At 49.8% G+C, this 24,190-nt stretch overlaps 1 protein-coding gene across 6 annotated transcripts in view; it reads right to left on the bottom strand.

Annotated features, from left to right (window-relative positions):
• Positions 1-1,349: 1,349 nt before the first annotated feature.
• Positions 1,350-24,190, bottom strand: part of LOC122237006 — a 41,730-nt gene continuing 18,889 nt past the window's right edge. For 2 of the 6 annotated variants that reach the window (XR_006215198.1, XR_006215200.1), the window contains 6 exons: positions 23,719-23,864; positions 10,758-10,864; positions 9,504-9,682; positions 4,608-4,692; positions 2,834-3,000; positions 1,350-1,762 (listed from right to left, as the gene is read on the bottom strand). Coding sequence is in view for 2 of the 6 variants with exons in the window: in XM_042979755.1 (XP_042835689.1) it covers positions 2,203-2,392; positions 2,834-3,000; positions 4,608-4,688; positions 10,758-10,864; positions 23,719-23,789 (616 nt within the window). In the remaining 4 variants the exon portion in view is untranslated. Of the gene's footprint in view, positions 1,763-2,051; positions 2,393-2,833; positions 3,001-4,607; positions 4,693-9,503; positions 9,683-10,757; positions 10,865-23,718; positions 23,865-24,190 lie in introns of all 6 variants that reach the window. The other 4 variants (XM_042979755.1, XR_006215199.1, XM_042979756.1 and 1 more) reach the window with 4 other exon arrangements.

Here is a 24,190-nt window from a genome sequence, read left to right as displayed (position 1 = left end):
AGCTTTAAAGGTTTGCTTTGGGAGAAGGCTAATGAGAATCCCAGAATTTTCATTTTGGGGTAAAAGGATATGAACTAAACCACCCACAGTTTGAACCTCTGAAAAGTATACCTCAAGAACGTGCATTGGGGGGATTGACCTAATGTATATCCCATCCAAAGAGCTTGACCAATGAGACAGCTCTCAAAGTTAAAACTAAGGCATTTCTTTTTTTAAATTTTTTTTAATGTTTATTTATTTTTGAGAGAGAGAGAGAGAGAGAGAGAGACAGAGCATGAGTGGAGGAGGAGCAGAGCAAGAGGGAGACACAGAATCCAAAGCAGGGTCCAGGCTCTGAGCTGTCATCACAGAGCCCGATGTGGGGCTTTAACCCACAAACCGTGCGATCATGACCTGAGCTGAAGTCAGGCACTTAACAGACTGAGCCACCCAGGCGCCCCGAAAACTAAGGCGTTTCTATGATCAAGAAGTATTTACAGAATCTAGAATTGTAGCTCTTTCAGATTCCACTGTCAAAATGTAGTATTCAGCCTCCTCCAAGGACCATAAACATAAAAATATAAATGAAAACTCCAAAATAATGGCTATGCAGTGAATGAAGAAGATGAGGGTATACCCTGAGGACCTAATTGTCACTATTTGCTTTAAATTCATAGAGCCACTGGTCAACTCCCAATCTTATCAGGGTAATGGCAATATATGTAGGAAAAGTCCTTGTTGCGGGATTGAGGATATGGAAATTTTATATCCTATTTCATTTCATAAGCTTTCCTCTATTTATACATTGCTTCCCAATAGGCTTCTGTTTGGGAGAGGGTTTTAATGGTTTGCTTTTCCACTACTTTTGGGCTGCTTGGGTTTGGCTATATTTGTCCAATATCATCATATAATTTCTCTAAATGCTATGGTTTCTAGAAAGAGGGGGGGAAAAAAACCTAGAATGGTGCTGTCCTTTCCATTGGTAAATTGACCCAAACTTTATAACATTCATCGATTTCTACCCAGCCAGCACTATCTAACTCTAATAGCAACCGAAATAATGAAAGTGTTCCATACGAGGTCTTGCAAATTAACCCTATCATCTGTACAACCATCAGATTTCTCAGAGAATCTCCAACCTTGCCCCTTCACCTGACAGTAATTGTCTGGATTAATTCATCTACTTTGTTAGGGAAAGGATGGAAGTCAACCAGGGTACGAGTTTTATGGTTAAGCTGTGGAACCTGTGTCCTTCCATAAGAAATTAAGCTAATGTTATTACTGGGTGAATTCAGAACTCTCTCAAGCCGGTCTGCAAACGCATGGCGGAAGAGTGAATAAATCCACATTTGCCAATGTGTGTTTTCTCCTCTGGAGCACAGTTCTTAGGACTTCTAGGATTTGGTAGTAAGAAGCACTTTAACCCACCCTCTTGTTGACAAGACTGAGGTTCAGAGAGATGGAGTACCCCGCCCCAGTTTACAACACCTTTGGACTCCCATCCCAGGCCTCCTTCCTCATCATACAACATGCCAACAAACTCTTCTCAATATTCATAACGAGGAAAACTAGTTGTGAGAATCCTAAGACCACATAATCAAGGCTAGAATAACTTGAGTTTCTAAATCAACCATTTGAAAAGCTAACAGGAAGTCGAAGAAGGGGAACGCACGGCCACCAAAAGGTATTGTGGAAGGAAGAGCAAAGTCTTGAGGGTAACGGGTTCACACACAGGCTGTTACTCTTCTGAGGTAGGCTAACCGGAATGTTCCTGGAGAGCATCCTGGAAAGAAAAAATCAGAAAGGTTTCACCTGCTCAGCCCCTCCTTTCCCGACAAGACAAGTGAATGTTGGCATCCCACCCACCTAGAGAGTAGGAGCTCTTGAGAATTCACCATCAGAGACAAGGTCACCGAACACATGGACAGTGTCCAAAGCTCCTCATTGAGGGGGTCAAGACAAATCTTTCTCTCTCTGAGAGCTATTAGACTCAAGAGACCTTTTTCCACCTTCTAAGGTGAAACCCCAAAAGTCAGATTGGAAAGGAAGTGTTTAGTGAGCCAGAACCTCACCTCTGGCTCTGTCTGGAGTTAGAAGCAGGTTTCCTTTATAGCGCAGTACATCCTCTTGCAGCCCTGCATTAGTTCAGCACCTCCTTCTACCAAAAGGGGTTTTCTAGAAGCTGCACAGCTAGTACACATGAGCAGAATTGTTCGCAAGCCCTTATGCCAACAGTTTGGTTTCCATACTAGACGGAAGGATTGCTGATATTGCCAGCTGTGACTGTGTGGCTGGAGTGTCCCTGTCCCCAGGAATAGCATCAGAGAATAGAGGGTGGAGAGTTAAACTTGGCTTATCACAGGGAGTCACGCACACCATACGTAGGTTGAGCTGTGCCAGTCCTTTCTCTGTGCTGGAGAAGATAATATGGACAAGGAGTCACATGCTATTTCTGCACAGCAGAATGCGTTTTTCAACAATCTCTACTACTAATTAACACAGTCATTCTCCACTGAGAGTCACCACCGAGTGAATGAACACTCGCTTTGTGCCGTACCGGGCACCATATCTGGCACTCCAGGAGTTGACTGTGCAAATTCTCTGCTACCTTAATCATCTTCGGGGGTGTCTTCCCCTCGAGCCGCTGGTGCCACTAGGCCAATATGCACAACGGGTTTCGGACTTGAATGGAACGGACACGGAGCGCCCTCCTGGGGTTTTCTCATCTGGTGTGATAGGGGTTTAATCGTGATGCTGGGTGATTACTAATGGAGACAGAGCCTGGATTCTCAGCTGCTGTGAAAGGGGGGATGGCAACAGATGGATTCGGCATCACGTCCTCCTTTGTACTAACCTGCGGGAGCACCGCGTCAGGCAGAACTGTTCCGGAACAGCATACCGATGAGGCAAAGCAGGGTTTTTAGGAAGCGTCCTACCAAGTGCTCCTCTCCAATTCTGTCTGTTGGCGTTTCCATTCAGCACCTGCCACCTTCTCACCCGGTCTCTTTGAGATGATGGCCACTTAAGGGAAGGGAAAAAAAACAAAAACGCAGAAATAATAAGGAAGGCAGAAAAATCCTTCCTTTCTTCTAATCCTGAAACATCCCCTGATCATCAAAACTTTGGAATCTATTAGACGTCCAGGAATATCTCAGTGGTAGGGTGGAGTGCAGTCTATAGAAAGTCCATATTACCTGTACTGGGGACGTACCATGCCATGCTATGGTGACAAAGGCCAAAAGAGCAGGAGCTTTTCTCTCTGTTGGTGTTTCTCTCAAGATTCATCACCCGAGAGAAGTTTATATCTGGTGCATGCCAGGTCCAAGGATGGTCAGGAGGGCCCTCATCCACCTACTGTCTCAGGCATCCAGGCTCCTCCCATCTGGCCAGGCTATCATTTCAACACATGGCTCCCAGGGAAGAGAGAGTATGGAAAACTCTTAACTGGCTCAGCCCGAAAATGACACGTCGCTTCACTCAGAACGAGCCCGTTGGGCAGCTGTAGTCCTACGGTCTCCAGCCACTTTCAGGGCAGCGGAGCCTTCCCGTGTGCACAGGGTTGAAGGGAGACTAGATATGGAAAGCACCAGGCATCTCTGGTCGCTTCCACCAGTGGCCAAACCCATCCACTAAGGAGCAGATGTTTTCATGACAATCATCCTCAAAATTGTCAGTGGCCGCCACCTCTGAGGACTGCAGCAAGTCCCACTGCTTTGGGGACAATGAACTCCCCATGATCTGAAGCCCTGCCTTCCAAGCCACCATGATGGGCCAAGGCTCTTTCATCACCACCATCCAGGAGCACTGGGTCACCTACTTCTTACCTGAAGATACGGACTAATTCCTGCTGTATCAATCTAGCCACCAAAACACCAAGAGCAACAAGAGAAGGAGACTTGAATTCTCCAGAATCTCTCGTAGCATAAGGAATCAGCTTTTGGTGAGGAACATACTTGAGTCAGCGATTGGATATCAACTCACAAAGGCCAGGGAATCATGTGTCCCACAAATAAAACTGAAGTTGTTCCGGAGGCGGGAGAGAGAAGGCAGGAGGAGATGCCAGAGAAGATCCCAACCCAGAATAACATGTGTCTAGAAATCTAGAGAGGAGGACTGGGTGTTGTATGTAAGTGATGAATCACTGAATTCTACTGCGGAGACCAATACTGCACTGTATATTAACCAACTAACATTCAAATTAAAAAAAAAAGGGGGGGGGAGAGAGAATAATCTGTCTCTAGAAATCCTTCTAGTCTCTGAAAAATCTACCAAACTCAGGAACAGTCCGTGTAAGAGTGACCTTTGATGAAAAAAACACTTGGAATAAGGATTCCAGTCAAGTCTGACCAGATCCCCAAGGGCAGGAGCCCCACTGACAGCTGGCTCACACAGGGACATGACCTTAACTGTGCTGGAATGTGTGCTGGTGAGGGCCTCCAGCTACTCCATAGGGGAAGGAAATGCAGGGGAGTAAAGCAATTAACTCGTTTTATAGCGTCCCTGCTAGGGCCTTAGCGTTATGTCTCCTGAATACCTACAGCAAAAGTACACCTGCTTTCACCTCTTAGGGAACTTTCCAAACGGCCTTACATTCATTTGGGTATTTCGCGTGGCTTCCCCCACCTCACCTCCACTCCTCGCACGTGCACACTCAGAGCCAGGACCCAGAAAAATGTGCCTCTTCTGCTAGAATCGACACAGTGCCGGGTCTACCTGGAAAACAGACAGGATAAAGGAGAAGCCATGTGGCATCACGGTTAGCACCAGGGCTAAGTGGTACAATTGTGCCCGTAGTGGGTATCCTGGCTTTAAGTCCACACTTCTATTAAGAGCCCTTATCTAGCTGGTAGTTAAATGAGCAAAAGATTCTCTAACTGTGAGTGTAAGAGCCAGAAGGGTGTAAGCCTCAGTAAGCATTGGCTGCTGTAATCGCTACTGCCCTCTATGAATACGGACACAGCAGAAAAACACGATATTATCACGACACCAGCTCAGCTGGGCTGGGGGATTGCTGGGGGACAGCGGGGGGGGGGGGGAAGGAACTAGTGCCGGGAACCCTACAAATGACCTGGAGGTCACAGCGTAAGAAAGTCCACTTTGTTTTAATGAAAGACTCAATGCTGTTGAGAAACTTGAGGCATCAGCTAAGTGGAAGGGAAGGCAAAAGTCACCTTCCGGAAGATCTGAAATTACATGATTGGCAGAGACCATGAGTGCCCCCCAGCCCCCATTATGTTCTCCACTTCTTCCATAGCACCTGGTCTTTGCAATGGGACAGAGATAGTTAGGTTTGGCCATGAGACTATGGCTGGGCAGGGGGATGTAGGTGAAGGTGTTACGTCGGAGCTTCTGGGAAACTTCCACAGGTAACAGCAGGCGTCTGCCCCTTGCCACACCTTCCCCATCCCTCTTTCTTGCTGGCAGGAAAGCAGGTGTGATGGAGCAGCTCTGGAGCAGTTATCTTGGACCAAAAGATGTCCTTGGGAACGGAAGCCCATGCAAGCCCAAGAAAGAAGCAGCAAGGGGCGGCAATAGGCATCGCTGAAGGGTAGCGTGTTAGACAAGCGAAGCGATCGTCACTCCAGAGGAGAGACACAAAGCAGAGGAGGGCAAGGCTAGCAGAACCCTTGACCATCTACGTGCAGACTTCCGTGCAAAAGAAAAGTAAACTCTATCCGGCCGAAGCTACAGTCACACCGGATCCCATTTTGCGCGCAGTCCAACTTCATCCTCAGTGGTGGTGACTTTCGCTACCTATGCGGCCACTGATGACATTTCCACGTAACCCACCTTGGCCATTCATTCTATTTCTCTTCAATGGTCAGGGATGTTAGCACTGATGATGCCTTTAATCCTATTTTACCAGTGTTATCATCTCACACCCATCTAAATGCTCTTCAAAGCGAAGCTGGAGTGTCAGTCTAACTATTGTCCATCGTGCCTGGACGTTGTCACAATTTTCACAGAGACTTCATTAACACAACAACGACAACAACAACGATGGGAACCATGACAAAGCTTTGCAATTTTGCCTAGAGCTGGCCCGAGGAAGCATGGGAGCCATGGGAGGCTATAGGAAAACGATTATTGTTCCAAAAGGGCTTCTGGCCTCCCTCCATACAGAAGTGTCATCCCAATCATGAATTCGGCATCCTCTAGGACTCCCCCAGCGTACGGCCGTATTCCCATTGAGTGGTCGCGGAATGTAGGTAGGCAGCACCCAGCCCGCACATTCCGGCGACTTCTCCGCAACAGACGCCACGTCCTGGAGACACCAGCTGCTGGCCCGGTGAACGGTGATGCCAACTGGGGCCAGAAGGGGAGAACGGAAGTGGCAGGAAGCAGCTCCAGCCAGGTGCACCAGGCACCCTGGACATCCCACACACCACTGTCCTCCATGACTGATGGGAAGTCACGTGACCAGGTCAAGCCGCCACCCTGCCTCCTTGACTACCACTGCCAGGCACGCAGAGTTTGGCCCTGGGGTCCCAACGCCCCCGTTATTCAGTTGGCAGGGATTTTTTTTTTAAACCCCTGAGTATTTGTGCTGTTTTGCTCTTGTATTAACATCATTGGGTATTATTCCACTTAATCCTCGTAACAAATTTTGCTACGTAGGCATGGGCAACCCCGATCTTGGTATCTTGAATCGAGGAAACAAGGCCCTGAGAGTTGCCAACCGCCCCTATGCACCCCAAGACCCGCCATGGAGCAGGGAGATTCCAGCTACCTCTGAGACCCGTCCAGGGCGGGGGTTGAGGGGACCATCCAGGAGGGTGGGCTTTGGGTACTGCCATGAATACAGGGAGGGAAGGGGCTGGAGAAAGGCTTCCCCAGGCTGCACCCTCCACTCTGCCTTCCTCCCACCTAGGTCCCTGCTGACCTCCCCCAGGAGCTTGGAGCCTCTCCCCAGCAGGCAGCCACTCAACTCTATGCAAGACAGAGACAGAGGCTTTGACGCACCAACCCCCTGTGGGAGCCGGGACATTACTTGAGAACCAAGTGAGGTCTGTCTTCCACGATTTGTCACTTTTTCATTGAAGATGGGAAATGGATGCATTTTGTTGTTGCTGCTGTTCTTTACTGCAGTTGGAGTGCTAACAGGACCCGGTTCTCTCTCTCTCTCTCTCTCTCTCTCTCTCTCTCTCTCTCTTTCTGTCTCTTTTGGAGGAAGGGGACATTTGAACTGAAACACGAAGTGTGGAGTTTAGAACTGATGAGTCAAGGGGGTGCCAAAGGAGCCTGACGAGAAAAGGGGAAGTCAAGAGTTTAATGTTCTCAAGCACAAGCCTCTCCATCAAGCAGTCCAGTGTGCGCGCGGCTAACGAACGGGCGTACTAGATCGGTCGCTCTCAGATTGATCGGGGGCTGTATAAACCCTGCGGCAGGAAGGGCGTGGGTGTCCAGGGCATCTTCGCCCTTCTTTTCACACGGGCGGAAATGAGCAATGTGCATCGAGCTGCGCGTTCTGTGTTGTGATTTCCCCACTGAAGCGCCGGGGGTTAGGCTGTGATGAAATTAACACAGCAGAGTGACCTGTGATAGGGGTTAACCCGCAGGGGCAGCGGCAGCCAGAAATCCGCATCCTGGCGTCCCGTGCTCGCCAGCAGAAGGGAAGCGTGCAAGGGCGCTGCGAGTCAGCCAAATGACACAGCACTACTCTATCTAGACAGTGTTTTCTTTTCTGGAAACTAGAAAGGTCTCAGAGACAGATGGACTTTTGGTTTCCGAAAACTGTAAAACAGGGAGACGAGACACAATATGCACCGAGAATTGATGTCAGTTGTATTTATGCTTTTTTTTTTCTTGCAAAAAAAAAAAAAAAAAAACAGTAGATTCGGTTTTATTATGTGGTGAAGGATGTGCTCTGTTTTGTGTAAAGTCTAGTGATCCTTTTGGTGACAAAATAGAAAAATCCGAACTTTCCTTCTTTTTCTTGAGAGATGATCAGAGCTCGTTTATGAACCGACATTAATTTATCAGGGTTAAGAAAGCAAAATCAGGGGTGGCTCCGTTGGTTAAGCACCTGACTCTTGATGTCGTCTCAGGTCATGATCTCACAGTTCGTCAGTTCAAGCCCCGGGTCGGGTTCCATGCTGGCAGCACAGAGCCTGCTTGGGATTCTCTGTGTCCCTCTCTCTCTCTGCCCCACCTCCAACTTGCCTGTGCACACATGCTGTGTCTCTCTCTCTGTCTCAAATAAGTAAATAAACTTAAAAAAAATGAAAGAAAGCAAAATCATCAGTTGGATGCTTACTGTGTGCTGAGTGTTTACATCTTTAGCGTTGCATTTTTTCACAGTGTCCCCTCTAAGGTAGGTTGAATTTGGGACCATTCTGCAGATGATGAAGGTGAGGTTGGGGAAGATTAAATCATTTTTCCAACATCACACAACTAACAAGTGTTAGAACCGGAATTCAAAAGTCCGGAGAACAGACCCCAGGTTTCCAACTCCGAGAACAGGTTGTTTTGCAATGCGGTTCTCCCACTACCGGATGTTGGTATGGGTAAGAATTTTGCCTGGGGTAAAGGCAACCCCACAATAAACTGCCTAACTGTTCTTGAAGGTTGATTCCGTGCCAACCATTTTATTTGCACTGTTTGAGAAGGTCAAGATTAAACCCTTAGGGCACCATCTCCCTCACGGTCCACACTCAAGGTGCATTCTCAGTGTCCGTCTGTGCATTCCTCTTAACCCCCCTGCCACTTCTGTATCTCTTCACACCCATTGTAGAGGTAAAGAAAGTGAGACCCAGACAGATGACCTAACTTACCAGGTGTCCCATACAAATAAGCAGGTAAGTGCCAGAGCCAGGGGAGACACCCCAAATTCTCTTGGGTTCTAAAGCCCATGTCCCTCTATTACTTCTCATAGATTCCATCACCATTTAAAAATAGTGGAGACCTTGAGACGGCGCACTCCAAATCCCTGTATTGACTTATTAAAAACTGGAGCTCCCACAAAGGGGAATTGATCAAGGTCAGGGGTAGGCAGAGAGGGGGAGCCCCACAGGCGAATCCGCCCCCTTCGCCGAATATCCAGGTATACCGCCACAAAGAAGAGGCACCAATACATGGGTGCCGGGGGCTCAAAAGGAATATGTAGCATTTCATTTCGAAAACTACACAAGGATTCAGGGAAAGAAGATTTGGATAAAAAAGGAATGGACCTTTTACGTGAAATGGGAGCTCAGAAATGCTCACAAGTGACCAGAGTCACTAAATAATTAATCAAGAGCAGGCGGGAGGTGGTTTGAAATGTAAATGGACGGATGAAGGTGCGATGCTGTCATCCAGGAGAGGGTGATGTGACCAGAATTGTGAACCAGCCTCACCTGCCCCCACTAAGGGCACAGCCACAGAGGAAGAGAGGCTATCAGACCAAACCACCCCAGAACCCCGAACTCCTGACTTTGACCTGCCGTTCACTTTCATGTCCTGCGCCCCAAAGAGATGTTTAAAAAATGATGAAGAGCCAGCTGGGCACGAGGGAGGGGAAGAGAAGCCATCTAAAGAAATGTTACCTCACAAGGCTGCAGGCGACACACTTGAGAACAGCTTCTTTTCCTTACGTCTTCCGGCTTCTCGGAAAACAACGCACCTTTTGTCTCTCCTTCCCAGCCACCCCGCCCCCCCCCCAACTTCCCAAATTCTCTAGAGCTCTTCCTGCAAGTGGTTCGCGTGACTCAAAGACAGACAACAGCTGCAAGCAAAGGAACAAAAAAGATTGACAATGAGGAAGGAGGCAGACAGAGAAACTCCTTTACCTTATCACGCCAGATGAAAAACAAACCAACAAAGTCTGCGGAAGACAGGCTGTCTCTCCTCTAACTAAACACAGATCAAAAGTCTCTGTTCTAGAAAAATGCGACAGCTGGGCACTCGAGTCACAGCATCTTCGATCGGGACATGTATCCACGCCTAGCATGGCCCCTGGTACACAGTAGGTACTAAATGTGTGCCAGTTCTCTCTCTCTCTCTCTCTCTCTCTCTCTCTCTCTCTCTCTCTGTCTCTCTCTCTCTCCTTATCTACTACATTGTTCCAAAAAGGCAAGAGGACCCTGACTCTGTGAACCTCTCTAAGCTTCAGTTTCCTTCCCTGGAAAACGGATACAATCCCAGTGCCCACCTCAGAGGGAGAAAGGCTAGTGCCTGCCTGGCGCTCGAATGAGCTCCTATAGTGCTGGTCGTTTCTTGGTTGGCCTGGGGGACCCGCCACTACTTCCAGGTGGCAGGACCACCGGGTTCAAAGTCAGGTGGTGGGAGAGACAGCGGACGAGGGGGGCGCAGGCCAGAAGCATGAATGTTTGGAGCACTGCTGTGCCCCGGAGGGGCTGTTGGGTCTCAGGGAAAGGGGCCAGACATGGAATGCAGCCAGATGGAGGCAAGGCCAGCGAGGTCCTGAGCTGGTCCGGTCCAGGCGGGAATGGAAAGAGAACAGCTCCAGAAGCTGTTAAGGACACAGGGAAGTGGAGCTTCCCTGGGTGACCCCAACACCGCCCCCGGTGGCCAGGAGGAGAGCGAGGTGTCAGCATGGGGGTGGGGGCCCGAGTCGACAGCTGGTTCAGGGGCTGAATCCAATGAGCAAGTTCTTAGCAGCCCTGAGGCTGCTGCGCCTTGAGATGTCACTGTTACTTTCTGCTTCTCTTCCCAGAAACTGACAGCTGTGTGCCCGCCTCTCCCTGCACTTCCCCAGGCACCTTCCCTTCCCCTCTGCTCCTCCCCCTTCTCTCCACTGCACTTCACCTTCCTGCTCTCCTTCTCTTTATCATTCTTACCTCCTGTCCTTTGTGGCAAAAGCAGGAGCGATCCCCTCCCCCACAAGAATTCCGCACCCACCGTGGGTCTTCAGGGTTTCCTCTCGCTTCTGCGTTTTGCTGGGGGGCTGTGATCGTAAAGGACAGTGTCAGGAGTGGAAAGGAGGGAAGGCAAGGTCTTGTTTCCTTCCCGAGACTCCCACTGCCTTCCCGGCACCTCTCTTCACCCCCGCCCATCCCGCACCCATTGCTTCCGGCATGGTCCAAGGGGAAGCCAACTCTTTACCTACACAGTCCTGGTTCCTCAACCCATAATGGAAATAAAAATAGAGCAGAGCCAAGCACTGAGGCTTATCCTCTGATACAGCACAAGCTGCTATGGTGCATACATTTTTCCAAATTTAAAAACCTACTTCCTGATGCCTTAAGATTCAGGGAGACAATATTACACACACCCTTAAGTTCATGGACACTTTCTTTTCAAGAGTTTATTATTTACGACATGGTTTTCCATAGAAGACTTCTCGTCTGTATTTTCAAAAAGTTTATTGGCGGGGTGCCTGGGTGGCTCAGTCGGTTAAGCACCCAACTCTTGATTTGGGTTCAGGTCATGATCTCAGGGTTCTGGAGATCAATCCCCACATCGAGCTCTGGGCTGACAGCACAGAGCCTGCTTGGGATTCTCTCTCGCCTCTCTCTGACCCTCCCCTGCTCATGCACACGCATTCTCTCTCTCTCTCTCTCTCTCTCTCTCTCAAAATAAATAAACTCAAGAAAGAAAAAGTTAATTGGCAAGACTTCTAAAACTCCACAACTTAAGGATCCACTCTTTTCCTGTAAAATATATGTAAAGAAATGACGTCAGCTAGGCAATCCTATTTTTGAGAAATTGAAAGTTAATTTATATCTCATCTGGGAAATATTTTCCAGAGGGGGAAAAAATAATCCTAAAGGTAGAAATCTGAGCTTTTGGGTGTGTGTGTGTGTGTGTGTGTGTGTGTGTTCATTTCTCCAAGAACTGTGGATTTACACACAGAAGATTGTAACCAGCTGTCCCTCACCCCCCATCTAGTAGGGAACAAGAAGCTCGTGGCTTGGACTTGAGTGAGAAGCATTTAAGCTCAATAGGAAGAAAGGATCCCTGACAATGAGGATTGTTAAGACATCCATCCTAGGCTTCAGGTGAGGGCAAAAGTAGGAATGAAAATGGAGCCAAGGGTAGAGCCTCCTACGAGTGTTGGCCCTTACAAGATGCCGCAATGGGGTATGTAGACTGAAGGTCTGATCCCTGCCCCCGAGGGGATGATAACCTGCAGAGGGGCTAATATTAAAGTGTCCAGGTCTTTGAGTCTAAATTACAGTTTTTCCCACATACAGGAAATGTGCTACCTCGTACAAATAAGCAATGCAGAGGCCAAAGCACCACACAAGCCCGTTGTGAGTGACCATGAGTCATGGCAATTCCCTCAGCCCATGCTCTTATTAAGGAAAGGCCACGGCGTCCATTTGAGCAGTGACCCCCAATCAGCCATAGACTCAGGGTCTGTCATGCAGGAAGCCAAGGACCCTGGAGTGTCGTTCACCCTACCCACATCAATGAGCTGCACTTGCCCAACCCCCCGAGTTGAATGCCTCAGCAGCATTTCTTCAAGAAGAAAGCCACACACACAGTGAAAACAGTATCTGGCTGTCTCTCATCATCTTTGACTTGCCTTTGAATTTGACTTGACAATATCAGGCCTGTATAATTAACCTAAGGTTGTCAGAAATGGTAGAAAGTGGCAGGGGTTTGTTCTCCAACAGTACTTTTCAGGATATAATCTTAGAGCGAAGATTGTATCTAGAAGAGGTACTGATGAAGGGGGGTGAAGAAACCTGCTTCTGCCCTTTTGGGGATGGAACCAAGGAAGAAGCCTGTCCCACCACCAGGGTCCCCACCCCCCCACTGGTGTCTTCCAACCACACGAAGTCGGGACCCTGAGATGACAAAGAACCTCCTCCCATTGGCAAGAGGCGCGGGACACACCCCCAAACTTTGGGTGGAGGGAGCAGCCCTTCCGAAACCTCCTAAGCCCGTGGACATAGGCAGGTGTTGGTTTCTGGAATCCACGTGCAACCTACCAACTTCTGCAGGAACCGATGGCCACTTGAAGTGACTTTCTTCACCAGTAGCTCTTCTTACACCTGTGCTCTTTGCATGAAATACAATTCGGAGGCGGAGAGGGACCATGGACAGTCTCCATATATTTGTGAATTACATATATAAATACACACCTATCAAATACTTCTCAGTGTGTACAAATATGCCCAAGCTTCACACGCTCCTTTACCATTGCCCCATTCCTGAAGGACGTGTGGGCTGCTTTGCTGGGGGAGGGGATGGCAGGCCAGAGGACGGGAAACTTGGTTCAAAGGAGCACGAAATGCAGAATCTGAACATTTTTGTGCACTGGAAACTGGTAAAGAAGGAGCAGAGACAGGAGGACTTGAGAGAAGAATGCCCTCTCGCTCAATCACCATTGAGGGACAAACAAGTTCGAGAAAAATAACCACCAAAGTCCAACCCCAGAGCAGGGACACAAGACAGAGATCCACGGTTGACTTCTGGTTGCTAGGGAAGTGGAGGAGACACAATGGACCTGTCCTTTGGGTGAGGATTTAAGAGCATCCCAAGAAACCTTCACAGCACAGGGAAGGAAAACCAACAACGTTTTTTCTAGCCGGGATCCCCTCCTCCACTACTTCTCAAACAGCGAAAAGGAAACGAAATCGCTGGACCCTTCCGCGAGGATGTGTGTGGGAAGGAGAGAAGTCTGTGTGTGTCTCTTGACTCTTTCCTGGGGCACTGGCTGCAGGCGCGAGGCCTCAGGTGTCACAGTGCTGGGGTGAGCCTCTGTCTACAGCTGCCAGGGTCGGCCACAGCTGGAGGGCCAGCTCACCCCGGAATGAGCGCGTGTGCGTTCAATAGGGCTCAACAACCCGAACGCAAGTTTTCGTGCCTGAAATTACTAGATCAAGGGTTGTCTTGCTGAAGCTTGAGGACTGCGTGCCACTCATCACTGTTTTTTAGAGGAACGATAATCCAGGTGCAGGGCGCGTGGAGAATGCTACTTGAAGGCGAGAAGAGGGCTCATTTGATTAACAAATAGCCCGTGAAGTTAGCACTAGCCTCTCCCTCCCCCCAGGACCTCTTCCTTGAACTTCCCCCCTCCCACCCCGAAGTCTGCTGAAGCGCCCAACGAGAGCGGAAAATGAAATCATTGCAAATCAAGAAATACGGAAGAGGCGATAGGCGATAATACAATGAGTTCTGTTCTCAGACTCCAGAGATCACAGTTCAAAAGTCACCTCCAGCCGCGACCAGCCGTGTGACCAGGAACCAGTTATTTAACCTCTCTGAACTCCAGTGGCCCCTGCCTAGACCACAGAGACTCTCAAACACAGCTGAGCCTTGAACCGTGCCGGGGTGAGGGCCACCGACCCCCAAGCAGTGGAAAATCTGTGTGTAAACTCTGACTCCCCCAAACCGTAACTACTAATAGCCTACTGTTGCCAGGAAGCCTTACTGATCATATAACGAGTCGATTGGCACAGATTTTGTGTATTACATGCTGCGTTCTTACAATAATAACACCTTTTTCTCTCTTTCCTGCTTTCTTTATTTGGTATTTCTAGGCTACACGGTTTGTCTGTGAGTTTTTTCAAATTGTTGCGGGTCTCCGGAAGATTTCCAATCCATGTATTTGAAAAAAACCCACGTGCCAGGTCAAACCTGTGTTATTCAAGGGTCCACCTGTCCTCCCGCCCTCACAGGCCTTGGCAGTGGGGCTTAGATGAGATGTGGTGCACTTGACTGACAGCCCGGGCCCTGCCCCCGCACAGAGTGCTCCGTGAGTGTTTTTGGAAAAAGCACTGGAGAACATCGGCTAAGGCCACACCAGTCGTTACGGAAATCGTTGGTTTAGGGGCGCCTGGGTGGCTCAGTCAGTTGAGCATCTGACCCTTGATTTCAGCTCAGGTCATGATGTCAAGGTTCGTGAGTCAAAGCCCGGTGTAGGGCTCTGAGCTGACAGCACTGAGCCTGCTTGGGATTCTCTTTCTCTCTCTCTCCCTCTCTGCCCCTCCCTGCACCACACCCCCCCCCCACCACCACACACACACACAAGCATACTCACTCTAAATAAATAAATAAACTTAAAAAAAAAAAGGAAATCGTTTGGTTTAGACTGCTAAAGAGTCTGCACCAGTCTGCAGAAGAAAAGGCAATATCCTCATTTCTTCTTTGAGGCCACCCTCTTCGCATTTCCCCAGGAACATGTTTTTTGTGGGAGAACCCGGAGCTGCTCCCCTAAAAACAGCTCCGTGGGGCCTTTGAAGCCAAGGCCCAAGGGAAGCGCTAGCAGAAGGCAGAGCAGCTGTGGTTTCAAAGCGGGAGGATGAGCCCCTTGTTTTCCAATCACAACCTGCCTGGAATTTCTCTAGCCAGAGATCCAACCCGGCGGGCCACGGGTGGCGAAAAGGATTGGAGCACCAAACTCCTCTCCCGGCCGGAAGCGCAGAGAGGACGGGGACCCTGTCTGCCTGGATCACCGTGGGGTCCTGGACTGAGCCCGCCCGGCAGGAGGAGGCGCTCCTTGGGGTGCTGATGAATGTGTGAACGTGTGAACGTGGTGACGCCTGCAAGCCCCGAAGCAGGTGCGTTGGGGGGGTGGGGGTGGTGGTGGAAGGGGGCACATGGAGCCTGAGGATGCGGCTGTGCCCAAACAGACCTGCAGTCTGAATGCCTGGAGAAGCACCTGCTTCTCAGCTCTGATCCCCTGACTCAGTTCAGCCCCAAACCACACAGCGTTCCTCCTCGGCTCCACGGATGGCAGCGTGCTCTCACCCTCCGGAGCCTCGCCCCGATCTGGGCACACAGCTGGGGGACAAGCTGAAAATACGTGAACAGGCACACGGGCACCCCCCCCCCGGCAGTGACTTTCTGGACTGGGGGTAAGCCGAGTGCCTTCCACCCACTCGGGCACCATCAGGGGGCAGTTTCTGCTCTGGATGAAAGGGTGGCTCTCCTCCCCACACCCTTTCTACTCAGTTCCTCCCTGCTGTACTCTTGTTCTTTTTTTTTTTTAATTTTTATGTATTTATTATTTTTTAGATGTTTTTATTTATTTTTGAGAGAGAGAGAGAGACAGCGTGAGTGGGGGAGGGGCAGAGAAAGAGCAGAGGAGCCACAGCGGGCTCTGTGCTGACAGCAGAGAACCCAAAGCGGGGCTGTAACTCATGAACCAAGAGATCACCACCTGAGCCGAAGTCAGACACTTAACCGACTGAGCCACCCAGGCGCCCCTAAGTTTTCTTTATTTTTTAAGGAATCTGTACACCCAACATGGACTCAAACTCATAACCCCAAGAGATCAAGAGTGGCCTGCTCTACCGACCGAGCCAGCCAGGCACCCCCTCCCTGCTGTATTCTTAGCCTCAGTCGGTGTCGTGAACCCCAACTCCATCACGAAAATCCCCCCATGTCCCCCTTGCTGTCTCTCTCTCTCTCTCCATTTCTTTCTCTGTCTCGCTTTCCCCACCTCTCTCCCTGTGTTTCTCTATCTCTCGGACTCTGACTCTGTCCCTGTACCTCTTTCTTGGCCCCCCTCCCGTACCACCCCCCATTTTCCCATCTCCTTTCCTCTCTCCTTCTTTCTCTCTCTGTCTCCCCCTCTGTTTCTCTATCTCTCTATGTCTCTCTGTATATCTCTGTATATCTCTCTGTATATCTCTGGATATCTCTCTGGATATCTCTCTGGATATCTCTGTATATCTCTCCTTCTTTCTCTCTCTGTCTCCCCCTCTGTTTCTCTATCTCTCTATATTTCTCTGTATATCTCTGTATATCTCTCTGTATATGTCTCTGTCTCTGTCTCTCTCATTCCCCCCACCCCCGACCGCCTCCTCCCATCTCTCCCTCTCTGTCTCATTCCTCTGTCCCTCCTATTTTACTTTCCAAGTATGTCCCCAGTCGGGTCCTCTCCTCCCCCCACCCCACCAGGAGGGGCTTTCACAAAGCCTCTCCACCCTCCATACTGATCTTTGGGGCACAGCTCAACACCCTCCACCCTCCCCTTTCCTAACCCATGCACCAAAATGTCTCCAAAGCGTTCCTCACGAAACACACTGCTAAGAGCATCTTCCCCGAAGTCACCCAGAGGGACCCCCACCCCTCTCCAAGCCCGGCTCCCACACCCCCAGCTACACAGTGCTACCACCACTGAGCACTCCCTACCGCCAGGGTCCTGCAAAGCTCTCTCCATACAACTCCTCACTGAAGCCTCATCACGTCTCGGAGGCAGGAGGCTTTGCTTCTCTGTCTTGTGAGTGAGGAAGCCAAAGTTTGGGGATATCCATCGGGCGTAGGTGGCTAGGAAGCAGCCGAGCAGGACTCTCAGCCCAATGGGCCGACCCCAGCGGCACTGCCCTCCCCACCTGCCTTCAGCAATCGGGGTCACACAGAAGGCTTAGTCCCTCCCAGCCCCACCCCCAGGGCCAAGGGGAAGGGGTTTCCCACCCGCTTCAAGTATCCTCATAACTGAAGCCTGAATTAGTCGGTAGCTTTCTTGTGAGTTGCTGCCCTTCTCACGGGAGTGGATACCCTGCAGATCAAGAGTTGGCACTCACAGAGGCTTAACTGAATCAGGTCATGGGCACATCGGTGAGGGAGCGGGTGAACGAACACCATGCTCTCAGGGGGTCATATTTCACCGTCTCTCCTATTACAGAACTCAATTTCTTTGCCGGGCCATGTTAGACATTTTGGAAGGAACCACGCTGCTTATAGAATAACAGCAGAAAGAGTCTACATTCCCATCGCTGAAGGATAGAGTCGCCATTACAATAAAAGCGTCGGTGTGTTTCTTACCATTGTTCTTGGCCATCGTTGTTTACTGTGGGAGGTCCCCCTGCCTGAATTTTAAGCAGATGGGCCTGGGCTCCATTCACAATTTCCCTGATTTAGGAAGAATCATTTTCACAGACGGGGACGGTGGCACCTGCCAACCGCCAGAGCCCAACAGCAGCTTTGGTCGTGGTGCACCTGGATGTGGTTTTTCTTCACCGGCGACGTCTCCACAGGCTGCCTGTGCTGTTGGTCCCGATGACAACGGGGCCGAGGATGAGGCCGGGGCTCACCCTTCTTGGGGCGGCGGGGCGGGGGGGGGGACACTGAGATTCCTGGGCATCGTACCAACTCAGCCATATGTCACCACAGAAAGTAACTGCTTTTTCCATATATGATCATAACTAATGTTGCAAAGCCTGTTTTGCCTGGATCCTTTTACAGGACCTATGTAAAATATGCTGTGAGCTTTCACTCCAGATTTCCTCCTTAGGATGAATGGCTCTGCACACACACGGGAACAAGTTCTTACTCTGTTCATCAGGAGTGATAATTATTCCATAGGCTAATTCCCCAAGTGTTAGTTATACGGGGTGAAGTTCTGGCTCGTAAACAGGAGCTGATGGAAACGGGGATCCTAATGGCCAAATACATCCTAATGTTGTTCTCCTTTTAATTCTTTCATTTTTTTTTTTCTGCCTTTACCTTTTAGAAAATGTTAATGTATTCCTGATGAATTCAGTGTGAAAAAAAATATGTTTATCAGCTCGGGTTTAAAATTTTTATTCATAATAAGAATATAGTAGCACCGCCAACCCTTTCCAGAGTCAATCCTGGAAACTTTGCCAGCTTTCCGGGGCATCCTCAACAAGATGACCGCACAGAAGAGTTACAAGTCAGGACTGCGGATGCCAGAGTGAGACGCAAGTGTATCTTAATCAGGTATCGGCGCTTTGTTCTTGCCAGGCGTGGTGTCTAGGAAAGCGTGCTCTGGTGGCAGATAACCCTGCAAGATGTCATTTGGTAATTGCATAAGTTGTGCCTTTAGCCAGGGCCAAATGGATGATAAGGTTGTCACTGTTAACAGGTGCTCGCTGTTTGGAGCAGACCAGACTTCCTCTTGCGAAACCAGGCTAGTGAATTTCTTGATCACATCTCCCCGCCTATCAGTGGCAGTGAGGGACGGTGAGCCCTGTGGCCCTTCCCTGCTCAGCCTCTGATCCTCCGTACCTGGATATCCATCAGGCCCTGGGTTTCCTCCGAGGGCCCAGTTCCACTCGGATGTCCCCCTCCCACACGGGCCGGCTGGCACTGTATTGGACATGGAGCCCACCTTAGCAGCGGAACTGCTCTCCCCATCAACGTCTGCATGCAGAACCCTGCGGCTTCCAGGGATGTATCCAGCGCCACAGCTGGGTTCTTTAGTTTGTTGTGAAAAGAATTCCAGTATGACACAGCTCCTCTCAGCACAAAGAAGTGCTGGAACACCAGGAAAAAAAAAAAAAAAAAAAGGAAAGAAAAAAAAAATAATAATGCCCCTGAAGGCAACACGGCCCTGGTCTGCTCCTCTCCACGGTAAACAGACCGTGCGGGAACCACGGGGCCCAGAACGCAGGTCCTGGCCACAGGGGCGCCTCGCACGCCTCCCGGGCGTCTGGAGCAAACAGTGCCACTCGCTCTGTGGTCGGATCGGGGACAGCCAGTCCTCCCGTTGTTTGATTTCTAAACTTGCCTCCACCTCCCGGAGGCCTCTGAGAGCTCAGGGCTTGCAAATCAACACAACATTTAATTAACTGCACATTAAAGTTTCCATCTTTCAAGGAAGGGAATTAGGGACAGTACACTTTCTGAAGCATTCATTAATGAAAATATAAATTCTAAAGCCTCCCCGAGTTCCGGGTGGTCCCTCCCCCACTCCCCCCGACCCTAGGTGGTTGCCCTCCCTAATTCTCAGGGCTGGGGTTGGGCCGGTCCCTCCACATAAGCTGCCGGTGTCTGGGGTCGCCTTCTAGGGGGGCATTGTTAACCCTCTGAGATCCAGCCTTGGTTCCGCCACACCCCAGAGGCCTCTGAATTATCCCCAAGAGTTCTCAGGAAATACTCAAAACTGTCTCTATTGATACTGAATGGTGAGCGCTTTCTCATTAAAATGAAAGGTGCAGAGAAGCACTGTTAAGAGATGCCTGGATAATATGATTAAATATTGTCTGCCGCCCACGGAATGGGTGTAAGTTACCGGCACCCCCTGAGGGTGACAGAGACACCTGGACCACCCCAGAGGAGGGACAGGGGAGACAGAGATGGAAGTACAATGAGACAAACCAGAAGGTATCTAGGGCAAGTCCCCTTGGACAGGCTGGACCCTCCATGACACCAAAACTACCTGATGATTCAGGCTGAGGCCACAGACACGCACACGCGCACACACACGCTGACCGGAGGTCAAAATCCACCGTGAGCGCAAAGCACATTGGTCAGGAGCCAGGGGATGCCGGTCGCGTTCCTACCACAAACCCACTCTGCCCCGCTCCCGCTCCTCAGCCGAAGACCTCACACCATTGCCAAGATCACCGGCAGCGCTTTCTATCAGAGTTCATTGCCGTGTCTCTCTAAAAAGGGACTGTCTTGCAAGGCCTCGTTTTGTTACTTCTCTGGGTCTGTGTCTCCTCCCGATATCGCAAAGCCTTTGAGAAAAAGGAGTGGATCGTATTTAGTTTCATACTACACGTTCTGCGCATTTACTTAGTCATGCTCATCTGTCATTTCCAAGACGTGCCAGCGGCGGGGCGTCAGGATCTAGATGCTGGCCTTGCCCTCCTCGAGGAGGCAGACAAACAGCTAAACAGGTACGCGGACTAATTATAAATTCTAATCCGCGTTGGGCAGGGGAAACAACCAGGGCCTAAGGTAGGAAATGATGGAGAAGTGCAACGTCGAACTGGGTGTTTAAGGACGGCTTCTGTGGAGGGGACATTCAAGGTGAGTCACAGAAGGAAGGGAAGGAGTTAGCTCTGTAGCCAGCGGTCACTTGCACACCGCAGACACGCAACCAGAGATTCCTGATTTCTTGATCACTGTTTATCCACTAGATCCAAAACATTCAAATTAGGAAGAAAACCTGGTCAAAATATACTTGTGCAGAGGCAAAGCAACCAGGAAGTGAGTTCTCCACTCTCCCGGAGGAGGCAGGGCGTGGTGTGGCCCACGGGCTCCTGTTCCCTCGCAGGCTCATCCAAGCCAGCGAAGCGCACTCCGGGCTCGGCCGCTTGCTCATCCTCTGCCTCTACTTCTTATTTCAGATCTCGGGTCCGTACCGGGACAGCAACCAATCCACCAGAGAATTCTAGGTTCTCACCCACAGTGCCTTTACGCCCGTCACTTCTCTCTGGTCTTTGGATTTGCTCACTGATGTGGCATCATGCAGAAGACGGCATCTCAGTGCCTTGGGTTCCGGTCCTTGAAGTCTCCCGTGGCATCATCCCCTATCACAAGATGGCGAGGGAGGCGCCTGTAGTCATCAGACCCCACAGCTGGTGCGGCAGGCTCTGGGTCACCGAAGTGAGTCACATCTTGTGATGGAAGAGTGATCTGGACCCCCCCCTAGACGGCCCAGCCACTTGGCCCTCGCCGTGCCTGTCACCGAGCCCCCGCTCTTCTTTCCCTGCGTTATGGCTGTGAGGCTGGGACACATTCTCTTGTCCCCTCTAGGCTCTGTCCAAAGGAAAACTTACTGAGCGAGGCAGATTCTCCTGACTGGACCGTGACTGATACGCTCATCCCAGGGATAAGTGCTTTCTCTGATTATTTAATCAACAATTACTGCCCACGGGCCCAGGGACCTGTGAGGTACACCTAGTGGGGGGAGGAGATGAGGCGAAAACATCTGTATCTCTGTGGCCTGATGGGCACCAACAACATCTGGCTGCAAGATGTGCCTCCCCACTCCTTGAATCTGTCTGATGCTACTGACTGCCTTCCTCCCTTCTTTCCTCTCTCCTGCCTTTCACCATCCGGGGGGGGGGGGGGGCAACCCTGCATTACACCATTAGGGCCACACATATGATGATAAATCCAGTCCTTACTCTCAAAATCCCAGTCTAGTGGAGATCTGTGAGCAGACAGTGCCATGGCAGGGACAGAGTGGTCACTGCAATGATCAAAATAGAGGAGGGAGCTTCGTAAACACCAGGAAAGTTTAGGAGATGCTACGTCAAGAAGCACATTACTGAGCGGAGAGTCATTTTGCGGGTCCGTGTGTGGGCGAAACGGCTTCCGATGAGTGAGCCAAAGTCAAGGAAGGCCCTCACCTCCATTCTGAGAGTCTAATCAGCAGGTTTGCGTCACAGGTCCAGAATCCACTTGTCTCCTCTAACAGGGTATGTAGGAGGCACCCAATTATTTCATTCTGCTAGCATCTCTTCAAGAATCAGGGAACTACCGTGCCCCATTAAAACCATCAGCAGGGATCAGCCACTCCAATGGGAATGCCCTCCAGGGCATTCGGACCCAGGAGTAATACAACGGAACCCCAGTGGTTGGCCAAATGCTTTCTGCTGCAAAATTTTGATGGCTGGTGCTTCTTTAGCCTGGCCCAAGATTTAATTTGTGTTGCGACAGAACACTTCCAATTGTCACCGACAAAAGGCAATATTTCCAATATTCCTTGAGAATAGGCTTCAAAGGTTTCAGCTCTTTTTTAAAAAAGCTTTTCAGCTTTATTTTGACGTGGCAGAAAAGTTTTGCATGCATCCTCGCATCCACTGTTGTGACAGCTGCATTTAATGAGTGCAAAATGATCAGAAAAACATCCTTTGCTGTGGGTTGCCAGTTGGTGACAGGGGAGAGGTGATGCTGTAATCAGAGCAGTGAAGTCACGCACACATCTGCTGAGGCAGAATCTCTGCCTGTCTGGTCTATACCAGGCAGCTCAGTGCATGGTCTCGAAGCCAAATGAGACCTGCACACCGATATCCAACGGACCCCCTTCTTCAAACAGCAGGGCAAGACTCACTTGGGTCACATCCGGCCACTGTTGCTGGAGGTTCATTCACATCTCTTTCTGAATCTTCCATATAGTTATCTTTCTGAGAGGTCTTTCTGGCTAATCTAACATATTTTTAATTAACAAACTCATGGGGGGGGGGGGGGCGGGGAAAGGCAAACTTTAAATAATTCATGTGTGAAGGCCCAAATCAGACAATGAAGGTCTTCCCTTAAATACAGAGAGATATAGTAGATTAAACTATTGTTCGGCATATGTTCATTTCCCTGCCCCCCCCCCCACACACACACACACGCACACACATGCACACACTGACCTCCATGGGAAGAATTTACTTTATCGCACCGACGTGGAGCTTGACAGTGAGACTTCCTTTGGCCAATGAAAGGTGGGCAGACACGACCATAAGCCAGTTTGGAGTCTAGGTGGCAAGACACTGCATGTTTACGCTCACTCCCCTGAGAGCTTCCCCTTCTACCTTGAAAAGATCAGGAGCCGGATAATTTCCGGATGACCCTTACAGAAGGAGAGTCCGGTGAGACAGAACTGAATTGGACCTGAAGCATGGAACAATCGTCGCGACTGGCCCGTGCACCTGCAGAGCACAGCGGAGGGGAGCTGCCTACCCGAACCCAGCCTAGTCCAGCCAAGCCACAGATGACCCACAGCCCTGGAAGCGTGGGCAAAAATGGCGGTTGATGGAAGTCGCCGAGATTTGGAGCTGTTTGTTATTCAACATCATTGTGTTGTTTCATAAGCTTTTCAGAGAGATCACCAACAATGTATGCCTGATTGTGTGAGAGAAAAAATATTCCAGCTGTGCTAGATGCCTATAGCTCCACTGACATGGTGTAAGGGAAAGCAGATGGAGCAGATACTCAAGCCAATCAATCCTATTTATGCAAGGCACGATGAATGACAACGCCACGCTTAACTGCATTTTTCACCTTTTGGTTTCATGTTGGGGTCATGGAGTTGCACTTAATGTGGACGGAGGAGCAGCTTCAGTAAGGTTTCCAAAGCGTATCTTTGGCCCCAACATTCTTTCTCGCTTGTTACCTTCTCACACCTTACAGGGGAAAATTAAAAGGACCTACCTGTGTCTGTCTCTTCACCTGGAGTCCCGGTTTCATTTCCACGCGGCCCCATTTCCAATCTTCTCTCTTTTCTCCATCGTGGAAAGACAGCAAAAATAAACCGTCACAGGGAGCCCTTATGACAATTTACTCTTGAGGGGAGAATCCTGTGGGTGTCCAAAAGCTTACTGTAAGTTATATTTGCTTAATTTATGCTTCTACTGACAAATAATTAGGGCAGCAATTAATTTGAAAATGCAAATGTGCAATGGATCTCACCGTTTTCTTTTGTTTTGTTTTAAGGAGTCTTGGTCCTCGGTTCTACTTGTGTTAGGGTCTTAATGGATTTAGTTTAGCAAAGGAATGAAATTATTTTTTCTAATGCTTTATTTACCTGATTGAATCAGACTTTTTATCAAATATTGACTATAAATGTTTGCTCAAGATCATATGCCATACAATTTAATAGAAATAAAAACCTGTGGTACAGACC

This window comes from Panthera tigris, chromosome A3 (genome assembly GCF_018350195.1).
Source record: "Panthera tigris isolate Pti1 chromosome A3, P.tigris_Pti1_mat1.1, whole genome shotgun sequence".
In the NCBI taxonomy this organism is placed as follows: domain Eukaryota; kingdom Metazoa; phylum Chordata; class Mammalia; order Carnivora; family Felidae; genus Panthera; species Panthera tigris.
This window is presented reverse-complemented; position numbering and strand designations above follow the sequence as displayed.